Below are 24,102 nucleotides of genomic sequence, written 5' to 3'. Positions count from 1 at the left end.
GATACTGCGCCGACCCGACACATCTGGACGACTCGCGAAGTGGGCGATGAAGCTCAGCGAGTTCGACATTCAGTACCGACCAAGGCCTGCCCTGAAAGCTCAGGTCTTGGCCGACTTCATCGCCGAATGCCCGACAACCGACCAAGGGTCGGGAGCTGAAGACCCGGATGAGATGCGGTCTCTGAGCCAGACCCGATCTCCACCTGGGTACTCCACATCGACGGAGCCTCAAACGCTCAGGGAAGCGGGGTCGGGCTCCTGCTCACGAATTCGGATGGGGTGGTCTCCGAGTACGCCCTCCGGTTCGATTTCAAGGCATCCAACAATCAAGCCGAATACGAGGCACTCCTCGCTGGCTTGAGGATGGCGAAGGAGCTGGGCATCGGCAGCCTCCGGGCATTCTCCGACTCTCAGCTGATCGTAGGGCAGGTCAAGGGCGAATTCGAGGCGCGAGATCCGACCATGACAAATACCTTCAGAAAGTGAAGGACCTCGTGGCACGCCTCGAGTATTTCAAAATTTTCCACATCCTAGGTCGAAGAACGCCCGTGCCGACGCACTCTCCAGATTGGCAACGTCGGCCTACGACTCTTTGGGTCGGACGTTCGTCGAAAACCTCTAGCAGCCGAGCATCGATCGGGTCGAAGGAGTACAGCAGCTAACGTCCGAACCAAGTTGGATGGACCCGATCGTCCCGGTACCTGACCGACGGGATCAGTCCCGAAGATCCCACGGAGGCCAAGCGACTCCGATGGTCGGCCTCGCAATATGTCATCATGGATGGCCGACTCTACAAAAGGTCGTTCTCCCTTCCCCTGCTTAGGTGTTTGGGACCGACCGACGCCAACTACGCTCTCCGAGAGGTTCACGAAGGAATTTGCGGGAACCACTTGGGGGCAAGTCCCTAGCCTTCAAGGTCCTGCGACAAGGCTACTACTGGCCCACCATGAAGAAGGATGCGGTCGAGTTGGTCCGGAGATGCGAACCATGTCAAAAGTACGCGAACATCCAACACCAACCGGACCAGCCAAATTGCTCCTATTGCCGCTCCGTGGCCCTTCGCCCAGTGAGGAGTCGACATTCTCGGTCCATTCCCGCCAGCATCGGGCCAGAGGAAGTTCATCGTTGTCGCCATCGACTACTTCACGAAGTGGGTCGAGGCCGAGCCCTTGGCGCAGATCACCGAGCGGAAGATGGAGGACTTTATTCAAAAATCCATCATCTTCAGGTTCGGATTGCCGCACACCATCATCACCGACAATGGACGGCAATTCGACAACCAGGATTTAGAGACTTCTGCGCCAGGTTCCACATCAGGCACCGACTGACTTCAGTCGGGCACCCACAGTCCAACGGTGAGGTTGAGGTGACCAACCGGACCTTGCTCCATGGACTCAAGACCCGACTGAACGAGGCCAAAGGTCTCTGGGTCGACGAGTTGGGCTCCATTCTGTGGGCTTACCGAACGACCCCCCGCGTCCCAACCGGGGAGTCGTCGTTCAGTTTGGCCTACGGAACAGAGGCTATGATCCCGTTCGAGATTGGCCTGCCATCTTCAAGGGTCGAGCGGTATCGGGAGCCGGACAACTCCGAGGGTCGGAGGGCCGACCTGGACCTCCTCCCCGAACTACGAGACGAGGCTCAAATCCGAATGGCTTCGTACCGACAGAGGGTCGCCCGGTACTACAACGCCAAGGTCAGACCAAAGCTCTTCAGGCCTGATGACTTGGTCCTGAGGAAGGCGGAGGTCTCAAGCCCTTGGATCAGGGGAAGTTGGCTCCAAACTGGGAAGGACCCTACAAGGTTGCAGACACCTACGGGCCGAGAGCCTATCGGCTGGAGACCCTTGAAGGGAAGCCCATTCTCCGGACCTGGAACGTCGACAACCTGAAGCTGTATTGCCAGTGAATTTTGTAATTCAGCAGTCGAAATGCAAATTCAGTTCGAAATCTCGGAGTCTTAACTCTTCGACTAATGATCGGTGCTCGCCAAAGCACTAATATGTTGACGTGGACTTAGCATCCACCTAAAACCGACGACCTCATCATCGGTAACGCATCGGACCCTTACAAGGACCGATGCATCTACAATGACGGGAGTCAACACTCCTTCGACAGTTGACGAGACATCGGACCCTTACAAGGACCGATGCATCCACAATGACGGGAGCTGGCGCTCCTTCTACAGTCGAACTCTCGGGCCAGACCATCGGCTAACACGCCGATCGGGCCCCGACCAAGAAAAGTCGAAATACCTACGCGACCGACGTCGCGACTCCCGACCGAGCCACGGCCGGTCGAAGGATATTCGGCTTGCCACCGTCTATCACACGACGCGACCTTAGTCGCATCTACGACTTGCCGACCGACCTACGGCCGCTGGACGACATTCGGCTTGCTACCGTATGTCGAAAGATACAGAACGAACATCCGACGCAAGAGCATGGGGATCCGACTTATTATCGTTCCCCCGACACTGCGCCGGACGACATTCGACTGAACGCGTCTATCTAAGCCCGACTACCGAACCTTTACCGGGTTCGGTCGGCTCCCGACTCAACGAGATGCGCCCGACTGATGAGCTCGACTACCAGAAGCCGACCCAAAGTCGGGACTTACCCTTCCTTCGTAGCGGCACGAGTTGCCGAACGTCCTGCCGACTTACGTGAGTTAGCGACTTACACAAGTTAATTACACACTAAGGCATTCAACTGAAAGAAGGAGACGAAGGGAAAGTAGAAGGAACTTTCATTCAAAATTTTCATTTGAAATGTACAAAGTCGGGTCGAAGCCGGTTACATATATTTTCAGAAAACAAAAAAAAGGAGGTAGTCGGTGGGCCCGATCATCTGTCTTGGTCGATCTCCTCGACCGACGGAGAATCGGGGATGACCGGAGTGTCGGCCATAAGCGGTGCTGGGTCGGCGGCTGAAGGAGGGGCTTCGGTCGGCGAGGGGATATCGGTCGGCGCCACCTGCTCCGGGACGGCTTCCTCCACCACGACGACGCCTCCCGATGGCTGGTCGGCCATCTCCTCGGTTCCTTCCTCCTCGGCTAGCGGCGGGACGACGCTGCTGACGTCCAGCTCCGGGTACAAGGCATGGACGGCATCCCGACCATCCTCGAACCCTACCCGGTACGAGGCGAAGCCTGACTCGAGCATCTCCTCCCGGTATTGGTCGGAGGCCCGGAAGTCTTCCACCGCCCATCGGCCGACTCTTTCGCCGACCTTGCCTCGTCCTCTGCACGGGCGAGCGACTCCCTCGCCGACTCCGCCTCAGCCTTCGCCATTTCGGCGTCGATCTGGGTGATCGATAGCTCCTCTTCGGCTTCGGCGAGCTTCTCCAGGCTGACCCGAAGTTGCTCGCGCTCCCCTTGAAGTTCGGCGGTGGCGCCGTCCCGTTCGCGCCGAAGACGACGCACGGCCCGACCCTTATGTCTGGCCTCCTTCTTGGCCGACCTAAGTTCGGACCCAAGCCGGGAGACCTCGTCTACTAACTTGGCCTCCCGGTCGGCTGATTGCTGAAGGTGGTCGGCCAACATCGCCCTCTCAGCTTCGGCCGCCGCGACCTCTCCTTGTAAGCGGCCCGGACGTCGCCGAACCTTCGGTACCCGACCTCCAGTTCCGACATCGTGAAGATCAGCTGCCGATTGAAAAGGCTTCGTCAGAATCACATAACAAGAAAAATTTCTGAGGGAAAGTTTCTAAAGGAAAGAAAAAGTGATGCGAAGCTTACCTCAACCATGGTCGGGTAGAACCGCGACAGCATCTCGGTCACCTCCCGAGATCTCAGCGACTCTACGTCGGCTGGGAGGAGGATCCCCTGACACAACCTCCTCGCAAGGTTGTGGTCGGCCAACGCCGACGCTCCTTGGGGTAATGTGCGCTGGGAGGCACAGATCGGCTCCCCGACCTTGTCTCATCCGCGGGCTCCATCGGAGCTTTCCCCGATCAGCTGCCCCGATCGACGGGACCGACAGCGAGGGGACGCTTGAGTTCGACCCGGCGCCCCCCGTTGCGCCAACGGACGCCGCCGGACGATGTTCGGTTTCCCGAACGTCATCCGGCTCCACTCGCACCGGCGAAGCCGCCGATGTTCCCTCGGCCGCCTCCTCAGCCGGCCTCTCCTCCGCGTGAGCCGTCGGAGCCGCGAGGGCTATTACAGGCTTCGACTGGTCGGTCGCCGATGCCTCGACGGTCGGCGCCGCTGGAGCAGGTTTCTTCGGGGGGCGCGAAGGACCGGCCCCCGATGCTGGCCTCTTCCTTGTCGCGAACCGCCGAATCTCGACGTCTGTCGGCCGCATCCTTGGAGGTGTCCCTGCAATACCGACAAAAATGTTAAAGACCGGACCAAGAGCCGAACGAAAAGAAAGACCGGGGGATCGGGCGATACCTAGTCGGGGACCAGACTCAAGTCGGCATCGTAGAGAGCTTGTTCGGTAACAAGCTCCCTTTGCTTCGGGACCGACATTCTTTCAGTCGGTGGAAGTCCTCCCGGTCGTCCGCCTCCACCCGGTTGTTGTCGTTGGCTTCGGTTCGGGGCACACCCCAGCGGGAAGGGAAGCCCCAAGGAGATGAGGAGGAAACAAAGAAAAACTGGTTCTTCCACCCATGAATGGACGATGGAAGACCAGTGATGAAGGCAAGACCCTTCCGGGGGTTGAAGAGCCACCACCCTCGGGCTTTAGGGTGGGGTCGGAGCACAAAGAATGCCCGGAAGAGTGAAACGCGAGGGTTGGTCGGCAAGAGCTGACACAACAACGCGAAGGAGATGATGAGACAGACGGAGTTCGGCGCTAGTTGCGCCGGACAGAGTCCGTAATAATCTAATAGATTCCGGACGAACTCCAGAATCGGAAGCTGAAGACCCGCGCGAAGGTCTTCGACATACAGCGCCAGATCGCCGGGCGAAGGGCTGTTAACCCGACGCCGGCCCCTGGAGCGGAGAGCCGAAACTGCTCCGGGATGCGATATTGCTCCCGAAGCCGATCGACATTCGGCCCCGTAAGCGAGGAGACCTCATCTTCCGGAGCCGATCGGGAGTCGTCGGTCGGGTTCCCCGACCGAGCTCCCTGAGTCGGATTCCTGGCCATTGCACCGGAACCGAATGAAGAAGAAGGAGGAGAAGAGGAAGAAGAAGAAGATGGGAAAGGTGGACCACGAACCAGATGAACTCCTTCGGAAGCAAGAAAGCTCTGCCCGCGACGACTGAGAAATCGCCCGGACAGAGTTTCCCCAGCAAAATGGCAAGTGTGGAGTCATGGGTCCGGGAGGTCCTATATATATAGGGCCGACTGACGGCCGAGATGCTTCCGCGCCGACCGAAGGCCCACAGATGCACGCCACGTGGCGCCCGCCGGTTGGCAGAGTATTCGGCGCGCCCCGTCCCGGGACGGCCGCACCGCCCACATTAAATGCGGGGGGGGCGTCGGCCAACCACCTTCGACACGCGGCACGCGGGGGCGCGGTTTCGAATTTATGCGCCCGCGCCGATTCGCGTTCCCGATGGGACGCCTGACAGCGGCCCACACTCCCGCGATCGGCGCCGAATATCCGGCCGTCTGATGCGTATCGTCCGGCGCCCGATCTTCTGACACCGACGTAACGTCTCACGACGACAAGACGCGACGTCTGACGCCTGACGCCGACATGACTTCTGATACCGACTAGACGTCCGGATCGCTTAGCATTTATGAGGCGTCTGACATCGGATCAGCCGGCGGTACAGTCGGATCTATGCGTACGACAAATCCACTCCCAGTCGTCCAGGTTGCTGCCCGAATGAAAGCATTGGCCAGCTCACCATCCGACTTAGGAGTGGAGGGGGCAACTGTTGGGGGATACCCACCGACCGACCGACTGGCGGCCCGACCGACTAACGGCACGACCGACTGACGGCCCGACCGACTTCTGTCCCGACCAACCGACGGCCGTACCGACCGATTGACGGTCGGGGCGACCGACTGGCGGATGCCATCACCGGCTAATTATCGACTCACGACCGACTGAGGATATGTCGGGCGCACTTCTCCCGACCGACTGGACCCAGAGGTCCGACGGCGACTCACGAAAGACTCGCCGACCAACGGAGGGCCCGACACCACTCAGCTGGCCACCGACTTTGGGTCGGTCGGCTTTCCAACCGCCGTACAGCCGCCAGATCTTGTCAGTTCTGACTGCGACATGCGGCACGACTACCTAGGGGCATTGTCCCGCCGAGGGCATCGTCAACCCTGGTGGTTTGACAGCCGCACGGCGATGTGACACTTTCACGGCGACTCTAACAGTCCACAGTGAGTTGACAGTTCCTCGCTTGTCCGCGCCATTAATGACGGTGCCATACCGTGCTCCGCTATATAAACCGGGGAGGGCAACGGTGCAAGGGGATCGATCCGCTCCGTCTCTCCCACTCTCGACTCCCAAAAATACAGGCTCGCTCCTCTCCCCCCCTCTCTCTCTCTCGATCGAGCTCTCTGTCTACATTTCACTGTTGTCCAGTCACCTCTCTGACTTGACCGTCGGAGGGTCCCTGTCGGAGCCGCCTCCGGTCAGTGCGGACTTCATTTTGCAGGTGTCCGCTCCCCGACGATCGGACGAAGAGGCGATTGGCCGCAACGGGGGTAAATAAAGTCTTGTTTACATATCTTATTACAAAAGGTAAACAATCCTGCCCCATCAATCTACTCTCCATCAAAAAAAAAAAGGGCAGTATCTAGCGTGACCACCTTTCATCTCGCATGAAGAGATTATGCAACACATAAAAATTCACCACACGAGGAGCAGCGAACCAAACCATATTAGCAAATTATGTTCTCCGGGCTTGAGCAGGGCCGTGGGGGAAAATACTCGCAGGAGCTTTGGCGGAGACATTGATGGCAAGCTTTTGCTCAGCCTCGCAGTGCCAGCCCATTCTCATGGTACCAGCAGTGACGGCCGGCCTTTGTCAATTTTAAGGGAATGTTTGACTCACAATCAAAATTAAAATTAAAATTAAAATTAATTAAAATCGAAATCAAAATGATCTAAACTCCTAAAGCATTTAATTTATGTTCGAAATCAGAATCGGAATAAATAATTCTCATTGTTATTACTTAGTTCATATAAAAATAGGAATCGAATTCAACTCAAATTTTTATTTTTATTTTTAATTAAATTTTTTAAAAATTAATTATTTTTAAAAATTAATATTAAATAAAAATTAAATATACTAATAATATTTTTATTTTTTAAAATATTATTAAAAAATTATAGATAGTAAATATTATTTTATCATAAAAATATTTTTTTTATAAAAATTTAAAAAAATTCAACTCTGAAACACAAACCCAAACTCCGACCGATATGCTATCCTAATTTTCATCCTTATCCCCATATGTACCAGAATAGAAGGGACATCATGGCCTTGGCTCCCAATCCCCAACCCAGGCAAAAATCCAAACCCTCTCCCCGCACCTTTCGATCCTCCTCCTCTGCCCCCTCCTCCTCGTCAGCCACCGCTGCTGTCTCCATTGCCTCCACCTCTGCCACCACCAACTCCACCATAGTGACCTCACCACTCTCTTTTCCACCTCCTCCTCCTCCGCCTCCCTCGCCGGCCTCCGCCTCTCCATTCGCGACAAAGGCCCTATATTCTATTCTTTCATCCAGATCCTCACCGCCACCAACAACTTCCTCTCCCCTTCCCTCTCCTCCTCCTCCTCCATCTCGTGCTGCTCCCTCCGTGGTGCCAACACTGCCGTCATCCTTCGCCCCTCTGCGGCGACCCTGCCGCCCTCTACCGCAGCCACCATATGGCCGTCACTCGCCTCCTCGGCGCCTCCTTCGTCGCCGACCATATCTACCTCGTCTACGAGTACGTCCCCAGTGCTATCCTCGCCGACTACCTTAGAAACCCTAGAAACCCCAGCTTCTCTCCACTCCCTTCCCCTCCTGTGCGATGAGGATTGAGGGGATGAGGGGGTACATCACGCGTAGATGGGCGATAGATATTTTTTTTATTTTATTTTATCTCATTTCGGTGGAATGAGATTTTAACTCTGTTGGGATGATCCGAATTCAGTTATGGGAGAATTGGGCCATTCTCATTCCTCTCTTAAATAGAAATCGGAATGAAATTTTTTTCAACCAAACGACTAGAATGAAAGTCATCTATTTTGATTTTTATTTCAGATATCAAGTGTCCCAACCAAACACACTCTAGGGTCAGCGGTCCTTGATACTACCTCTCAAAAACTTTAGATTGCGTGTAGTTTTCAAATTTTCTATTTTGATAAAAAGGCAACACTATTGTATTACGTGAAAAAAAGATTGTACATGAGCTACTGTGGCCCACTTGCAAGAGGATCATGAAATTGAGGAGCACCCAACAAATTACAACCGGTAAACCATACAAAAAAGGATAATACAAAGCAGAAGACATCTCTAATATACATTATGCACCCTACTTCGCAAGGGAACACTGCAACATATATTGCAAATTTTAGATTCACAATTGACAAAAGAAAAGGATTTATATCGTTAAATTAAAGCAAAGAAAAGACAACTTATTTCAAAACTTTTGAATCACCTAACCTAAATTTGATAAATAAATTCTAATTTTAATAATTCATAATTTATTTATTTATTTTTGTAGGACCCAACCATTTTAGACTTTTAATTCTCCCAGGAGGAGAAGATGATTCAAAGCTGCCATATGCATAGGGGTAGCAAACAGATCGGATCGGTCATAAACGGGTCGGATCATAAACGGATCGTGTCAGAAAATGATCAACCCAAATCCGACCTATTTATTAAACGGATCAAAAATTCAAACCTAAACTCGACATGCTTATTAAACAGGTAATCCGATCCGATCCGTTTAATCCATTTATTAAATAAGTCAAATTAGGTTAAACGGGTTAAACATGTTAAATGGATCAAGTTAAATGGATCAGAAACAGGTTAAACATATTTTAAATAGGTTAAACAGATCTTAAATAGGTTAAACAGGTAAAACGGATCTTAAATGGATTAAACAGGTTAAATGGTTAAATTGATCAGAAATAAGTTAAACAGATTAAATGTGTTATCTGACTCAATCCAATCTAAATATTAAACGAGTTAAACAGATTAGATATTTAAAATTCATATCCGATCCAATTATTAAACGGATTAAACGGATCGATCCGTTTATGATCCGAATTCGTTTAATCTAAATTTAAATCTGTTTATGATGGATCAATACGGATCGAATTGGCAGGTCAGATCATATTTTGCCAGCCCTATATATGCATGGCAACAGCATAGGCATAACTTTTATTTGAAAACCAAAACAAAATATCTTTGTGAAGGCAAAAAATTATTTATTTAATAAGTAAAAATAAGTACTCGAATTTTTTTGCCAAATAATTTTAAAATACATCAATTTGAACTGCAAATATTGTAAAGAAATTGCCAATTGGCCATCACAGATGTTACTCTTTGGCCCTTAAAATTCATTACGCGTATGAGCTTTTGTAAATTCCTACGGCTTGGATTGCAGAGGATCTGCTTCTCTGTAATTTCACCAAGGAAAACAATTTAGGGGCCATTACGCTCTCACATCAGACACACTAATTCCTGTCACTGATTCTTTATTGCCGGTCTGAATCGATGTACGATTCCCAAATAAAATTTGCTCATGCGCTATCATAGGCATCCTGGCACCCGTTTGGGCCCCAGAAAGAGGCATAAGGTCATTTGTTTCTCAAAAGCAACTTACATCTAACCGAAGCCAACCCCCTCTCTCTCTCTCTCTCTCCATTCCAAGTTCAGTATACAAGGAATGTTAATATATACACATATATAATAAAGATTTAGCTTATATAAAGTTCTCCGCTTATCAGGTATATATTGCATTAATGACTAATATTGATTGTTCTAGTTAGCTTAAAATTTTATTATAGTTGTTGCTATAAGTCTCTAAACTAACATTAATCATCTACTGACAGAAAGGCATGCTTTCTCTCAAAAAAATTGTAATGAAAGTTTTTTTTGTATCAAGGTGTTTATTGGAAGATCCTTCGATATTTAAATTTGTTAAAATTTGAGAACAGAACAGATAGAAGGGAGAAAAATTGAGAGACGATATGGATATTATTTTCTATGGATACGCTTGCTTTAAGGTTCCCTAATTATTTTTTTTATAGATTTGTTCGGTCGTTAGATCCTAATATTGTAAGTTGTTAGATGTTGATCAGATAGATTGTTAGGATAGAAAATTTATCTATTAATTTAAATTATGATTATTAATCATAAATGTCAGTTGTCGATATTTTGAAAATCATCGGAGATACTGGTGATCTAATCACGTCATTGAAATGGCTGGTGGCTTGAAATTGGCATGGCACCGAGAGTGATGTTAATATATTTTTTAAAGAACATAATGCTAATATATTTCACTTTTTGTCAATAAGTCCTGTATTACTTTTCATGCAAACAAGTAAAAATAGACATTAAGATTTGGGGAATATGTAGAAAATGTTGTCACGGTCGTGTACGTTGGCATAGGAATTTTGATGGAAGCTGAGATTGGGCAAACAAGTGAAGAAAGGGGATCTTTTCATTTCAATGTTGTTTATACCACGCGTTATATGAGGATTGGATCATAAGGGAACATGCATGGAAAGCCGAATAGTGAGCCCGACTCATTTCGCCTAGATTAGAGATTGGATTAAGAACAGGATGATAGGTTCACATGGGAGGAGTGCATATTTTCTGGTATACTTGATCGAATGATATGGACTGTGGGATTAAAAACTACATCCTATACATCTCGCAGGTTATATGCTGCTATATGGAAATTTAGCTTCTATCAAAAAAAAAAAAAAAAAAAAGAGAAAATTTAGCTTGAGCACGTACTCTGTTTGCCATGTATACTCTCACACATTAATCATCAAAATTTCTACCCGGCAATCATTAATATTATTGCTATATTTGGTCAAATTCCTGTTCAAACGGTTAAATTCAATCCTTCTTTCACTGAATGCATTCCTAGATGAATTTTATCTTTTTCTCCATTATGTCTCTTAGTTTATAGGCAGATTTTCTATTTAGTCTACATTTGAACCCTAATATGCTTTTAGGCAAGCCAGAGAGAGGTTGATGGGTTGTGCATGTCTTGATCGAGAACTTCATATGCCAATAGATTTCTTTTTTTTTTTTTTTGGTTTTCAATGCAGGTCCATGATTTTGATTGTACAGCTTGGTTGCAAGTTATTATACATGCAAGCAGCTAGGAGTGTGTTTGAGCAACAAGATACAGCCATTCATGAGCAACCATATACCCTACACCAAGAGCATCACGTCAATGTTGTAGCATAGAAACAATCCAAGACAGAGAAAGGAAGGCGACAATTCGAAACGAGCCGCATGATGAATGGGACTCACAAAAGTTAAAAAATTTGTTTGGGGGGCGGACCTGGCGTAAGGTATGGATTGCCTTCTGCATGCACCGTACTCCAGAAAAAGTATCCCTTGGGTCAGAACACCAGCTTTAAGCTTGGAAAAATCTGACGTTAGATTAATCATGCGGTGGAATAAAAGCTTGTGAGAGCATAGGGTGCTTTGTTGCTTGCTTATTGAGTATTAGCGATCCATCCTTAACGGGATCACCACAGTCCACCATGCCTGGTCCTCCAAGAAGCAAAATGTTTCGACTCTCCAACCCCTCCACGGCGCGAAATTATTGCATGCACCGGGTGCAAGTGAACCAGGGACATAACTAAAGAACCTACCATCCCTCGTAGGAGACAGCTGTGACTTCCATTTTCCAAGAAGAGCAGCAATAAACGACCGTTGGAAGCCGCAGCCCCAAGGCCAGCCTCCAGGGTTCTTTCTAGAAGCAAGCGAGGGGGTCCTTTCTTCTTCCATCCTAAAAGCTAGGAATGGTATGAGTCGTGTGCTTTGCTCTCTCACCCCTTCTTTCCGATCCGAATCTTCACCCGAATATATCTCTTCCTCCCCGTCCTTTTAATTCTCGTCGGGTCATTGTGCCTTTGTTCGGAAAGCGATTTCTATTGGGACTTCTCTCTTCTTTTGGCTCGACCGACACGTTCTCTAGGGTTTTCATCAAAACCGACTCTGTTGCCAGGGTTTGGAGAAGAAGCGAGACCGTGGTGGGGATGGTGGGGCCGTCGAGGCAGAGCTTGCCGCAATGGATGAGCGCGGCGTCGAGCGTGGATGTCGACGGAGCCGCCAACTTGTCGAGGTCGGACGCGTCGCCGTCTTCTCCGTCTCACCGGCGGTCGTCGTATTCCGACGCTAATATGGGATTTGGGGTGCGGGCGCTCTCTGCCGCGGGGGCTGCTTTTCTTTCCGCGATTCTTATGAATCCTCTCGATGTGGTGAAGGTAAACGCAGATGTAAATCTTAGCGTTTTTTTCTCGTATTAATTGGTATATAGAGTTTAATAGCCTGTGGAGCTCTAAGAGATTCATTTTTCGTGCATTTTGTGGATGTATTTATCCCACATTTAGGCAGCCAGTTGATTGAGTTTTATTGATCTTTTGTATTTTAGCAAATCTTTGTATTGTTTGTACCTTTCTCTTTTGCCTGGAGCAGATCGATATTTGTTTGGAACATTTTGCTTGAATCTTTTTGGGGCTTTGTGGATTTTATCGAAGTTAATATAATTTTCTTTGGATATTGATCTAATCCTCTCCTTTTTTTTTTTTGTCTTTCTTCTTCTGTCTCGTTATATGTACTTCTGATTCGATGATTGACAAGCGTTTTGGTCTCTTTGTTTCAGACGAGGTTACAAGCCCAGGCAGCTGGAGTTCCATATTACCCTTCACAGCATCAGTATGGAAGGCAAATGACTTCCCTTGGCCCCAATGGGGTATTGAGTCAACCCCACTTTTTTTATGTGAGCAGATGGATGCGTGAACTGACGATCAGAACTTTTCAGAAAGTAAATTGAGAGGATCAGTTATTGGTTGAGACTTGTCTTGAGGATGTACGGAAAAATCGCGATTCATTACCTGGGAAAGAATTCAAAACCCTAAGCAAGTTTTTTTTTTCAGTGTATTAGATAATAATAAAACATAGTTGCTTTTATTGGTAGTTAGGACAGGAAAATTATTTGGAGCTTTAGGATGTACATATTTTGATCAATTTGAACAATATGAGAAACCTTCATCTGGTACTTAAACTAAGAGCATAAAAAATAGATAGGAATTTTGGTTGAACAACCTTTCCTTGAGCAGGGTGATTACTGGGGCGGATGTCTCTAAAAGAGTAACAGTCATGGTTAGCAAGAGGGTTATTTACAAGTAGGAGGGAGAAAACCTGCATCTTCTATCATCTGTTTTAATTTGAGCTATGTATAATGCTACTACATGTGCTGATTGTAAAAAGGATTAATTTTAGAATATCTGTTCCTTGTGCAATTTCATGGCCTCCTTGTGCAATTTCGTGGCCTTTAGGGATAACTTCTTCCTTTTACTTGATTATTCTCATGTTGTTTGACTGACCTTTTCGTTCATGCTCTGTGCATCTTTTCTTGCCCAATCATATTTACCTACTGGTCCTCTTTTTATCACGATAAAGTGTATGGAGAGCTATGCCTCTGGAGCTTACACCGTAGCTTTGTGGCAAAGAATTATGTGCATCTATGCAACACCGTTCTCATTTTTTCACCATATCTCTCCAGATTTGGTTTTCTTTTGTACATTTATAATTTCATGTACAGCCGTCCATGATCACATTTTTTATCTTTTTACTCATCTACTTTGTGGCACTAAACTGAATTCTGTTAATGTTATTCAGATACTTTCAGATATCAGATGTTTTCCATCATGCGCTCGTGGTGGAATATTTGCAAGTGGACCAGTCTGTCCTCCTGATTGTTTTCAATACAAAGGAACAATGGATGTATTCTATAAAGTTGTTAGACAAGTGAGGTGCTATCGCTTAAGTTTCTGTTTGATTATCATTTTGTTCATATGTCTATCATAGTTTAGTTCGTTGCACCTTTTTTTTCACTAATTATATTATTTAATTTGATGGAAAAGTGCAGGAAGGATTTGCTAGATTGTGGAGGGGCACAAATGCAGCACTAGCATTAGCTGTACCAACTGTAAGTTTTTTTTTTCTTTTTTTCTTCGAGGATAGTAGGTTTTACTATGTTATTGACCCTTTTCCTTTGATTTAGGAACTTCTGTATATATTATTAAGTCCCACTCAAATTCCCATGTCATCTTTTAATTCCAAAATATCAAGCATAGAAAAGGTTCTTGATAATTTTGATTTTCTTCTATTAGTGTTATCTTTTTTAAACCACGGGATAAAATTGATATGCTTGTCTCTGCTTATAACAAGATCACTCTTCAGTTCTACCAGAAATTTGAGAATAATTGTTTTTCCAGAATACATCATGCGAATTCATCTCATCATCTAATGTTAATTTTTTAATCAATTTTTTGTTTTATATATCTTTTGGATGTGGGAAGCTTCTGCATACTAATTTCTTAATGTTTTTTATATGAGTTTTTTTCCATGCATTCCCTACAAGTTTTTCACTTGTTTTAGGCAGACCTTTCCTGTTTTTTTTGCTTTGAGATGTTTTTGAACCCTTGTTTTGTGCCTCCTGCTTACTCATTGTTGCCCATTTCTGTTTTTCATTGTGCTAATTGTGCTAGCTCATTTGTGGTCCAAGTTCTGCCCATCAAAGGCTAAGGTATTTATTTTTTGGAGTTGTGTTTAGAGTGGTTGAATCTCAAAAAATATTAGGTCATGCATTTTTTTCAAATTGGTCACTTCTTCGATGTGCATTGCAGTCATTTTTCATTTCATGATTGAGGGTGACAAGCAAGAATTCTTGGCCCTCATGTGACCTTTCAAATTTGCAGCTACATGGAATGAGTCTTCTTCCGGGACCTTTTATTTATGCATCAAATGGGAAGAATGAAAGGGAACCTTCATGCCTTAACCAATCGACTTATTATCCATGATTCATGAATATCCCCATTAATGAAATTGACATGTTTACTGCAAAAGTAACTACAAATGGCCTGTTTTTCTGCAAAAATGAAGTGGATCTTTTTTTCCTAAAAAAACTCTCTTCCCAAAATGATTTTATTTTCAGGGCAGTGGAATTGAAAACTACTTTGTATGCAGGCTATATATGCTTTTGTGCTTGAAATTACAATTGCAATTCTCTTTATGTCTTGCTTAATGGATTCTACTTAGTTCAATTAAATTAAGGTGCGCTTGTTTATTTGGAACTTACTTTTCTCGTATTATTTTCTTATTTGCTAATAGGTGGGGATATACTTACCATGTTATGACATATTCCGCAATTGGATTGAACAATTCACAACATGTAATGCTCCTAATTTGACACCATATGGCCCACTGGTTGCAGGCTCACTTGCACGCTCATTAGCATGCATAACTTGTTCTCCTATTGAGTTGGCAAGAACACGCATGCAGGTATTGATTTCATATTTGAATGTTTAATATTTATTATCATCTTATGAATTAAGATTCTATTTTACCATATTCTTGATATTTAGGACTTCAGTTGTTGAAAAGTTTGTGCTAGATTTTCAAATTTTTAAGATTCTCATTCCTCTGATCCAAGAAATGTTAGTTGAGTTTTGGTTTGACTTTGCCATCCCAGAATAAGTACATTAGCTATAATTGTAATTGTCAAGCCTTGTCCCAATTATTTGAGGTCATAATTAGATTCTTAATTAGCTAAACTTTCATATCAAGGGATGCTATCGGTGTGTTGTTGCAGGCTACCAATGGAATAACACAATAATACTTGTTCTTGGTCAAATATAGTATGTGTCCTTGGCTTAGGGACAAGGGCCGAATGTAATATAGTGCCTACATTAACCATTATAGTTTATTTTTTGTCCCGCCATCTTGGATGATAATATGCACATTATGGTCTTGGTTGGTTTTTCTTCAAATAAACTACTTAAGATGCTTACGAGTAAATTATAATATGGCAACTTTGTAAGGACTTGCTAGTGCATGTTTAGTCATATACCAATTGTATGTTAGTGAAATCTTGGGCCCTTATGCAGGGCCAAGTAATAAATATAATTCCTCATGGCTAGCCTTTTTGGTTAAGGTCCATGGTCATTATAAATGTTATTAGAGTGGACTTGGCCTTAGGACTAACAATGGACCGATTGTGGTTTTTATGATTGGATTTGGACCCTTAGTCTGGTAGAATGTTAACGCTTAAATGGGAGAGTATGTGAGGATCTACACAGGTGTATATTTTCTTCCATATCGTTTATTTCTTGATGACATTTTGGATACTTATACCAAGGATTCAAATTCCAGCGGAACATCCGAGGGACACCGGAATGGGATACCATCCTACATGTCGAGATAGGGCCATCTCATTATCATCCCAGCATCCTGATCGAAATATCTTGAGACATCCTCTATCCTAAATGTCAGGACAGGGCGGAACGGCGGCACATCTAGTTTCATGAAAAAATTGAGATAGCCCCGTCCCACAGGATTTAAAATCTTGACTTACATAGAACTAAGAAACTCAAATAATACTTTATGATTAGCATTTTAGGTGAGTTTCTATATCATTACAAGTTTTGTTCAAGCAACTCTTGATTACCACAACTTCCCTACTGAAAAGCTGGATACTTGTTTGATTTCATATGCATCTAATCGTATAATTGATCATGGGCTGTCCGATAGTGTAAGATAGTTGAAAGAAATCTTTCTTTCACTCATCTGGTGGCTTAAACTTGTTAGTTGATATATGTTTGTCTGTGTGGTTGGCCAACTGTAAAAAAAAATAGTTTGGTCATCAGAAAAGCTCTATAGGGTTGTTCTAGCTATTTCATTGGAGAGAGCAACTCGCACATCTAAGAAAAGATAGTGAGCATTACATTTCTACCTTTCTTAATTCTCCTCCTCCTCCAATAAGTCATTATTTGATTGATTTGTCTTCCTTGAGGGATCTTTTTGAATTGTGGTTTGTTGTTCAAGTTTTGCAAGCTAAATATTAGCTAATCTTGGATACGTGATCAAGTTAATCTTGTTGATATTGATCGAGATGCTGAATCATGACATACTAAGGTAGATCCGATTACGGAGATCCATAGAACATCTTCATTAAAAGGATTTTGTTGAAGTTGTGGTTTGTTGTTCAAGTTCTGCGAGCTAAATGTTAGCTAATTGATACAGGATCAAGTTGGCCCTGTCAATACTAATTGAGATCTTGAATCATGACATTGTAGGGTACTGCATTACTGGCATCAACTAGAATAACTAGCGTCATATTTTGCTCCATTATTGTTTCACAAAAAAATTATCATATTTTGCTCCATTACTGCCATTGCAAATGAGATAGTGCTTTTGTTGCCATATCCTAGTAGGGTTTTGTGAGTCAACTTTGATACAAACCCCTCTTTGTTCGATTGCAGTTGAAGAACTGCTACTGCACGTTGTATTCTGCGCATGCAACCATTTAATATCACAAATTTTATATCGTACTGGAGATGCATTCAAGAGTTCCATGTGGTGAAAATATTACTCACCATGATCTTGATCTCTAAATATTATTTGTTCAACTGGAGCACACTGTATTGCATTGTGACTTTAACTGATGAAGGCAAGTGTTGAAAAGCATGCACACACACAAAGGAAAAAAAAACTGAAATTTTGATGAAGAAGTGTGCATTTGTTTATCAAGGACAGCGAACAAGATGTGGATATAATATAAGAGATCCATCAAGGAAAAAAAATTCTGAACATGTTAACTGGATCGTAAGAAGGTTGCCTCTTGCAAATGTGCCACTAGGATGTCACCTATGTGTTGATACCATGTCATAAGATGGCTTGACCTCCCATATCTGATAACATCTGAATACCACTAGTGAAGTAGCATCAATTATGACAGTCCATCTAATGCAAAGCAATGCCATCTCATGAAAGTAGTTTTCAAGATGATATAAGGTATCTTGTTTTTGTGTTTTTATGATCATGAAGTTCTTGAGAGCTGCTTGTCTATCGGTAAACTTGCCTACTAAGATGCTCAAGAATCGTGTCTATGCTCCAATGAAACTAATGCTTGAACATGATGGTCATTGGTGAGTATAGAATGTGTGGAAATCACCAACACAAGAAGGTTATGGAATGCATTTATACAATGAGCTGTGGTTAATTATAATAATGTCGTGTAATTTTTCTAATAAATGCCTCAGGATATTTGTTACATAATCTCTGTAAAGAGTGACATTTATGCTTGAGCTTTGGAGGCTGAATTAGGATCCATATATTTGCATGTGGTATACTTTGGACCTTCATTTTTCTTTTTACCTGACATTTGTTTGAATGTTTAATAACTAGTTGTAAGATAAACTTATTGACTAATTACTTGCTTTACTGATAGCAGGCATATAAAGAGTTCCGAAATGGAGCAAAGCCCCCAGGAATGTGGAAAACGTTACTTGGGGTTTTATCCGCTCACAAGAGTGCCAATAACCATCAAAATTGTATGTTAATTTCTTCTTGTGATTATTAGATATGCAAGCTCATAATTAAGATAGAAAAACTACTGACAACTACCTGACAATTTTTTTTAAAAAAAAAATGTGAGCTCAACTCTAGAACCATTCATTCCCATACTTGGTATCAACAACTTCACTTTGTGCCACTGATTGAAGTTGTGTCTGTTGAGCTTCAACTGGCAAATGTATTTGTTATATGATTGCTTCCGGTATCTTTATTTTGCATTAGCCATGGCATTATGAAATCATGTGATGATTGAATGGAAATTGTATAATATTGCAAGCAGTGCAAAGCTATCGCATTATGTGGATGGGTGTGGGAGCGCAACTCGCCCGTGATGTACCTTTTTCTGCTATATGCTGGTCAACTTTAGAGCCGGTGAGGTTTCATTTTGTAAAATCAAGTTGGTGCTACCTATTTGACCACTGACCAGCCCTCGTGGATTCAGATGGTTTCTTGTATCTTAAGTGTAGTTGTTATTTCTCAATGAGCATTAGTTACATGGTTTTGTAATCTATTTATTATTCATATTTGTCTGCTTTTTTGTGAAGATTCGGAGAAGATTACTTGCACTAGTTGGTGAGGAAGGCAATGTGTCTAGTATATTAGGAGCAAACTTTTCGGCTGGTTTTGTAGCAGGTAGCCTTGCTGCTGCTGCTACATGTCCTCTTGATGTTGCAAAAACTCGGAGACAAATCGAGGTATGTCCTTGGACATCCAATTGATGTATATTATAGTTTTTGTTTGTCATATTATACTGGTTATAGGTTTTAGGGTATGACCAAGTATTAGTCAGACATAGATCACTATTCAATTATTTTTAGTATTATGGAAATAAAATTTGATTTTTGTCATTTCAGATGGGATTATCTTTTGTTTCCAAATTCCTTAATTTTATGTTCTGTACACAGGCTTTTTTTTTTTTGACTCTGAAGTTTTGACTTATAAATTCAAAATCATTTACTCAAACCACTTACTTGATCCTTTTTATTTACTAATTAGCTCTATTTGGTCATTCATTTCAGACGGATCTATCAAGGGCACTAAAAATGACCACAAGGCAAACCTTAGTGGAGATGTGGAGGTAAGTCTGGTTATTCATATATTCACTATTCAATCATTTCTCAAAGAAAAATAAAAAAGGGTGCTTGATGATGCAAATACTGCATTTGAAGACTACTAAGAAGGGGCTTTTTCTTGCTTCTGCTGTCAACTAGACGTTGAGTGTTCCTTCTATCATATTACATGCACACCTGAGTTGCAAGGATTTGTATGTGTAGACACATGCACACAGCATGCTGACAAGCAATATCAGGATTAGCACACAGTACGTGGGAGATTTTAGGATTGTTAAATCTTATGTAGGTTAAAGAATATATAAATAGGCACCTGTAGTTTCCATGCATCAGATACTTTGCTCTTGTGAGCTTACATGCTATGCTTTAATCCTTGCAGGGATGGAGGACCAAGTGGTCTCTTTACAGGTGTAGGCCCGCGAGTTGGACGAGCTGGACCTTCTGTAGGCATTGTTGTTTCCTTTTATGAAGTTGTCAAGTATGTTTTGCATCAAAGACACATAAACTCATAAAAAGGTAATTGGTTATTTATTAAAAGTCTACCCGTTCTTCTTTGGAGCTCTCAAGGGGGATGGCGTTGATGCAGTTGATACTGCCTTTCACAATGTTGGGAAGGTCATAAAAAATTTGTCTTGATGCAGAGCAAATGAGATGCCATTGCGAGAGCTTTTGCATCTTTTGAACATGCAAAATGCTTGTCCAATTTTGTTCGAAGTAATAAGCATTCATTAGTCAAAATGAGATGCAACTCAATTTTTTGGGAGGTTAAATTGTAGAGACTAACGTTGTTTTCTCTCACTCCTTGTTCATAAATTTTCATTATTTTGCCTTGAGGCTTGCATATTATCCTGTGGTCAACAACTGTTTTCTTGTCATGGTAAATTTCATCTAAATACACTTGAATGAGTGAGTCAAAAACAAGAATGTTTTAGAGGAACTCATGCAAATGCTTCCAGTAAAGTATTTTCCTTTGAGGTCGATATAGGTGTTAAAAAATTTAGAAACGGATGTTTGTGAGTTTCTTTTCTGGTTCCATGAGGCTCTCCATGTTTGGATCTTCATTGTTTTCTTCCATGTTTTCAAAATTTCCTCCTTAAAGTTCTCTCTGCTGTTAGTCAGGCTGCAGTTTTCAATATTGTTTTGGTATGATGATCATGTTCAAATAGGCCTTGATGACATTTGGATTTTGTTCATGGCAAGAATAATCAGTATATCGCATTTGAGATTTTTTATCTTTTTCATCAGAGTCGTTTCTGTACCTGGCCAAGAGTCAATGGTGGATTTTATGTCATTTTATTTTTAGGTAAGAGTTTTTTTTTTTTTTGGTAAACTTGGATAAGAGTTTAATGGGTTTTGTTAAATGGCTGTCTCAATCAAAATCTGCGAAATCGGTATTGGTGGTCGGTTCGGCATTCCACAATATTCTATAATATTGTGAAATAAAAAAAAAAGTCATACAATATTCCACAATAGGAGAATAGAAATAACAATAGATATTGCATTATCTTTGTCCAGCCTTTTACTAAGTTGGTTTGATGATAAACAATAGGCTGTCATTGATAGCTGTTATGAGTTAAAATGGAGACTTCAATAATTGAATAATAATATATTATTTATTTAAAAATATAGCTAAGGTGCATAATTATTTTTTTGCACATAGATTTAGTTTAGAGAATGCATTAATTTATACACAATAGTTATGAAAATGACTTTATCAAAAAAAACATAGTTATGGAAATGTCTAACAACATTCGTTATTTTTGTTATATGATGAACAAGTGAACATTTTTAGCCTCAAGCAACTTTAACCGTGGACCTTCATACCTGATAGCAATTAGGTATGAAGTTAGTCCATCAGTAAGCATGTTTTAAAAATTTAATTGTCACTTCAAGTTCACTTTGCCTGCTCCCAGGAGTTCAAGCAGCTAGCCAAAAAGTGACACATACATGTATATATATATAAGCACAAACAGAGTAACGGATAACAAAGAAGTGAGGCGAAAAGAGGAGAAGGTGAAAACTAGATGATACCACTAAAAATTATCCAACCACAAATCCAAATAACACAACACGATACATTCTCATACACCCATCAAGCATTTCAACAACCAAATTCCCTCCACCATCTCCCCTCACTCACTATGAATCCAGTCCTGCGGCAGGCTCAGAAGAGTTTGTAGGGAGAGGAGGCATCCAAGGGGTGGATGAGGTAGGTGAGGACCAGAGCCAGAAACATCAGCACATAGGCAATCCCTTGGTCGATAGCTGTTCCTGCCAACAAGTATGAAAACAGAATCAATTTACATGGTTCAGGCTATCACACCGAGCAAAACCAACTCAAGTCTCAACACGTTTAGGTTCGCTGTATTTGGATTCGTTTCATGGTATGAGAAAGCTTACGGTCCTTTTGGTATTGCTTTCTTTGTTTTTTAATTAAAAAAAAAAAATCCAAGAAGAAAAAAAATATGTAGAGAAACAAAACAAAAATATAGCAGCGTGCCTCGCAAGCCCCTAACCAGTTCTCAAAAAAACCATTACATTTCCAGAACCTGAGATTAGCAAAAGAAATAGAACAATCAAAAATGTCAAGAAGTTTGGTACATCAAGCCAATCTCCTGGATCAGGGAAATGAACACCCTAGCAAAAGCTTTCCCCATCTCAATGATAAGGGCTTGTTTAGTATTGCTCTCGTTTTCTTTTTGTTTTTCTAAAAATTCAAGAAGAAAAATGACTTAGACTGAACAATTTGTATGATGAAACCCCTTCATTTTTACAAACTATTTGTAAAAACTTTAGAGCTTTTGGAAGCAAAAACTTATGGCTTCCAACAAAGAGTGGAAAACAAATGCAAGGGATAGCAGGAGTTCCATGCAAATGCTCTGTTCATCATCTATCTCTGTGATATCTCACAAACTTGTTTCGAGGAACAGAAACACAAAAACAACAACGATGCCGAACAAGCTTTAAGTTAATAATATAATACCATAACCAAAATTCATTTCGGATCTTATCGTGGTTCAAATGAATCCTTGACCTTGTCGAAGATATTTCTCATACAATATCGTTTTAACACATCCACTATTAGGCTCCAAGCATACAAAAGATAACCATATAATCACGATGTATAAAAAGAAGGGCTTTTTATGCAAAATCAGTACAAACAGAGGACATCATCGAAGAAAGAGACATGTCTCGGACGTGGAATCCGCCCAAAATCTACCCCAACAAAATCAATTCGAGCCAAATTCATCCCAAAAAAACTAGATTTTTTTTTTTGGTCTGGATTACTACTCCGATTAAAAAACTCAACGAAATGATAAAATCTCTGATATAAAAACCAATAAATCATAAAAGCAACCAAAATCTTAGCAAGCAATCGAGAAGGAAGGAAAGACCGGAGAATCCACGAGGGAGAGGGAGAGTTTTACCATCGCTGGTCGGCGCCGGGGCCGGGGCCTGGGCCTGGGCCTGGGCGGCCGGGAAGACGACGGCGAAGACGAGAGCCACGACGGCGACGGCGAAGGAAACCCTAGAAATCGGTGCCATCTCTATTTAGATAGCAAAGGAAGGAAAACCAATTAATTGACCCTTGATCTCTCTCTCCCCCGCTCGACGAAAAGGGAAGCCCTCACGCCGCGAGGAGGAGGAGAGATTTGGGGGAAAATTAGGAACGAAAAGAGCTTTTCCTTCAACCTTCTTGTGTCTCCCCACACGGAGTGCTCGGGAACGAAGAGGATTTGGTTTTATAGCAGTGGGGTAGGTACTCAAAAACCGCGGGAAATCTGCTGCGCCGCGTCCGGTGGCGGGGTACGGTGTGGGGCCCGCCGTCTTCTCCGGCCTGATCGTCGTATGTGAACCGCTAGCCGTGTCCCTCGCGTCGCTGCCCCTCTAAGTATTTAAATATAATAAATTTATTTATTTATTTATTTGAATTGGATAAACTAATATAATTATTAAACAAACGTAAAATATACCTATAAAAATTAGAAATAAAATATCCCAAATTTAAGATAAAATTTCAAGATCGCAGTGTGATCCACCCCATAAGTAGCCATCTAGTCATTCGCAATCTGTTTCTTAAATTTTTGAATTTTTATCTAACAAAAATATAGATTATGCTGTTGAGATATAACTATAACTCAGCAGTGGTGCCAACAAAATTAACTTTATCAAGGTAGATAGATATCCCGGGGACAAATGATTTGTTTTTTTTTCCCAAATCAAGTTAAATGCAATTCTTATTTCTCATAATTTTTAGCCGAATGCTGTGGAAATTGTTACCATAGCAAGTCATTTGAAGTGTTAGGTCTGATCTGCTCATTGGCCGACGAACGAGACGTGCACCACTTTTGTGGTTGTTACTGTCTCATTTTTTCTGCCTACAGTACTTTTGTAACGGGAAAAGAATCTCTTCTCCCCAACTATTCTATCGCCTGGATATGCAATATTCTGGCAACTTACAAATAGTTATTTCTCCGGTTCATTCTCCAAAACAAAGCTGTTCAGTGAA

At 43.2% G+C, this 24,102-nt stretch overlaps 2 protein-coding genes across 6 annotated transcripts; one reads left to right on the top strand and one right to left on the bottom strand.

Annotated features, from left to right (window-relative positions):
- The first annotated feature begins 11,636 nt into the window (after positions 1–11,636).
- Positions 11,637–20,433, top strand: LOC105047550 (mitochondrial carrier protein MTM1). 4 transcript variants are annotated; one of them, XM_010926516.4, is made up of 11 exons: positions 11,637–11,906; positions 12,110–12,368; positions 12,767–12,856; positions 13,786–13,914; positions 14,036–14,095; positions 15,280–15,450; positions 18,401–18,500; positions 18,803–18,894; positions 19,068–19,217; positions 19,542–19,600; positions 19,972–20,433. In XM_010926516.4, exons 2-11 carry the CDS (start codon positions 12,141–12,143, stop codon positions 20,102–20,104), a joined length of 1,212 nt encoding a protein of 403 aa, XP_010924818.2. In that variant the 5' UTR covers positions 11,637–11,906; positions 12,110–12,140; the 3' UTR covers positions 20,105–20,433. The 4 variants fall into 4 exon arrangements, with proteins under 4 accessions (XP_010924818.2, XP_010924817.2, XP_029121109.2 ...); XM_010926515.4 differs by lacking the exon at positions 11,637–11,906 and having other exon boundaries at positions 11,913–12,368; XM_029265276.2 differs by lacking the exons at positions 11,637–11,906; positions 12,110–12,368; positions 12,767–12,856 and adding an exon at positions 12,955–12,973.
- A 1,168-nt stretch (positions 20,434–21,601) lies between these two features.
- Positions 21,602–23,304, bottom strand: LOC105047551 (arabinogalactan protein 41). 2 transcript variants are annotated; one of them, XM_010926517.4, is made up of 2 exons: positions 23,021–23,304; positions 21,602–21,863 (listed from the first exon to the last, which is right to left on the bottom strand). In XM_010926517.4, the coding sequence occupies exons 1-2, from the start codon at positions 23,136–23,138 to the stop codon at positions 21,757–21,759; spliced, it is 225 nt and encodes a 74-aa protein (XP_010924819.1). In that variant the 5' UTR covers positions 23,139–23,304; the 3' UTR covers positions 21,602–21,756. The 2 variants fall into 2 exon arrangements, with proteins under 2 accessions (XP_010924819.1, XP_019707006.1); XM_019851447.3 differs by having other exon boundaries at positions 21,602–21,857.
- Positions 23,305–24,102: the final 798 nt, after the last annotated feature.

The sequence above is a fragment of the Elaeis guineensis genome, chromosome 6, assembly GCF_000442705.2.
Source record: "Elaeis guineensis isolate ETL-2024a chromosome 6, EG11, whole genome shotgun sequence".
Taxonomy (NCBI): domain Eukaryota; kingdom Viridiplantae; phylum Streptophyta; class Magnoliopsida; order Arecales; family Arecaceae; genus Elaeis; species Elaeis guineensis.
This window is presented reverse-complemented; position numbering and strand designations above follow the sequence as displayed.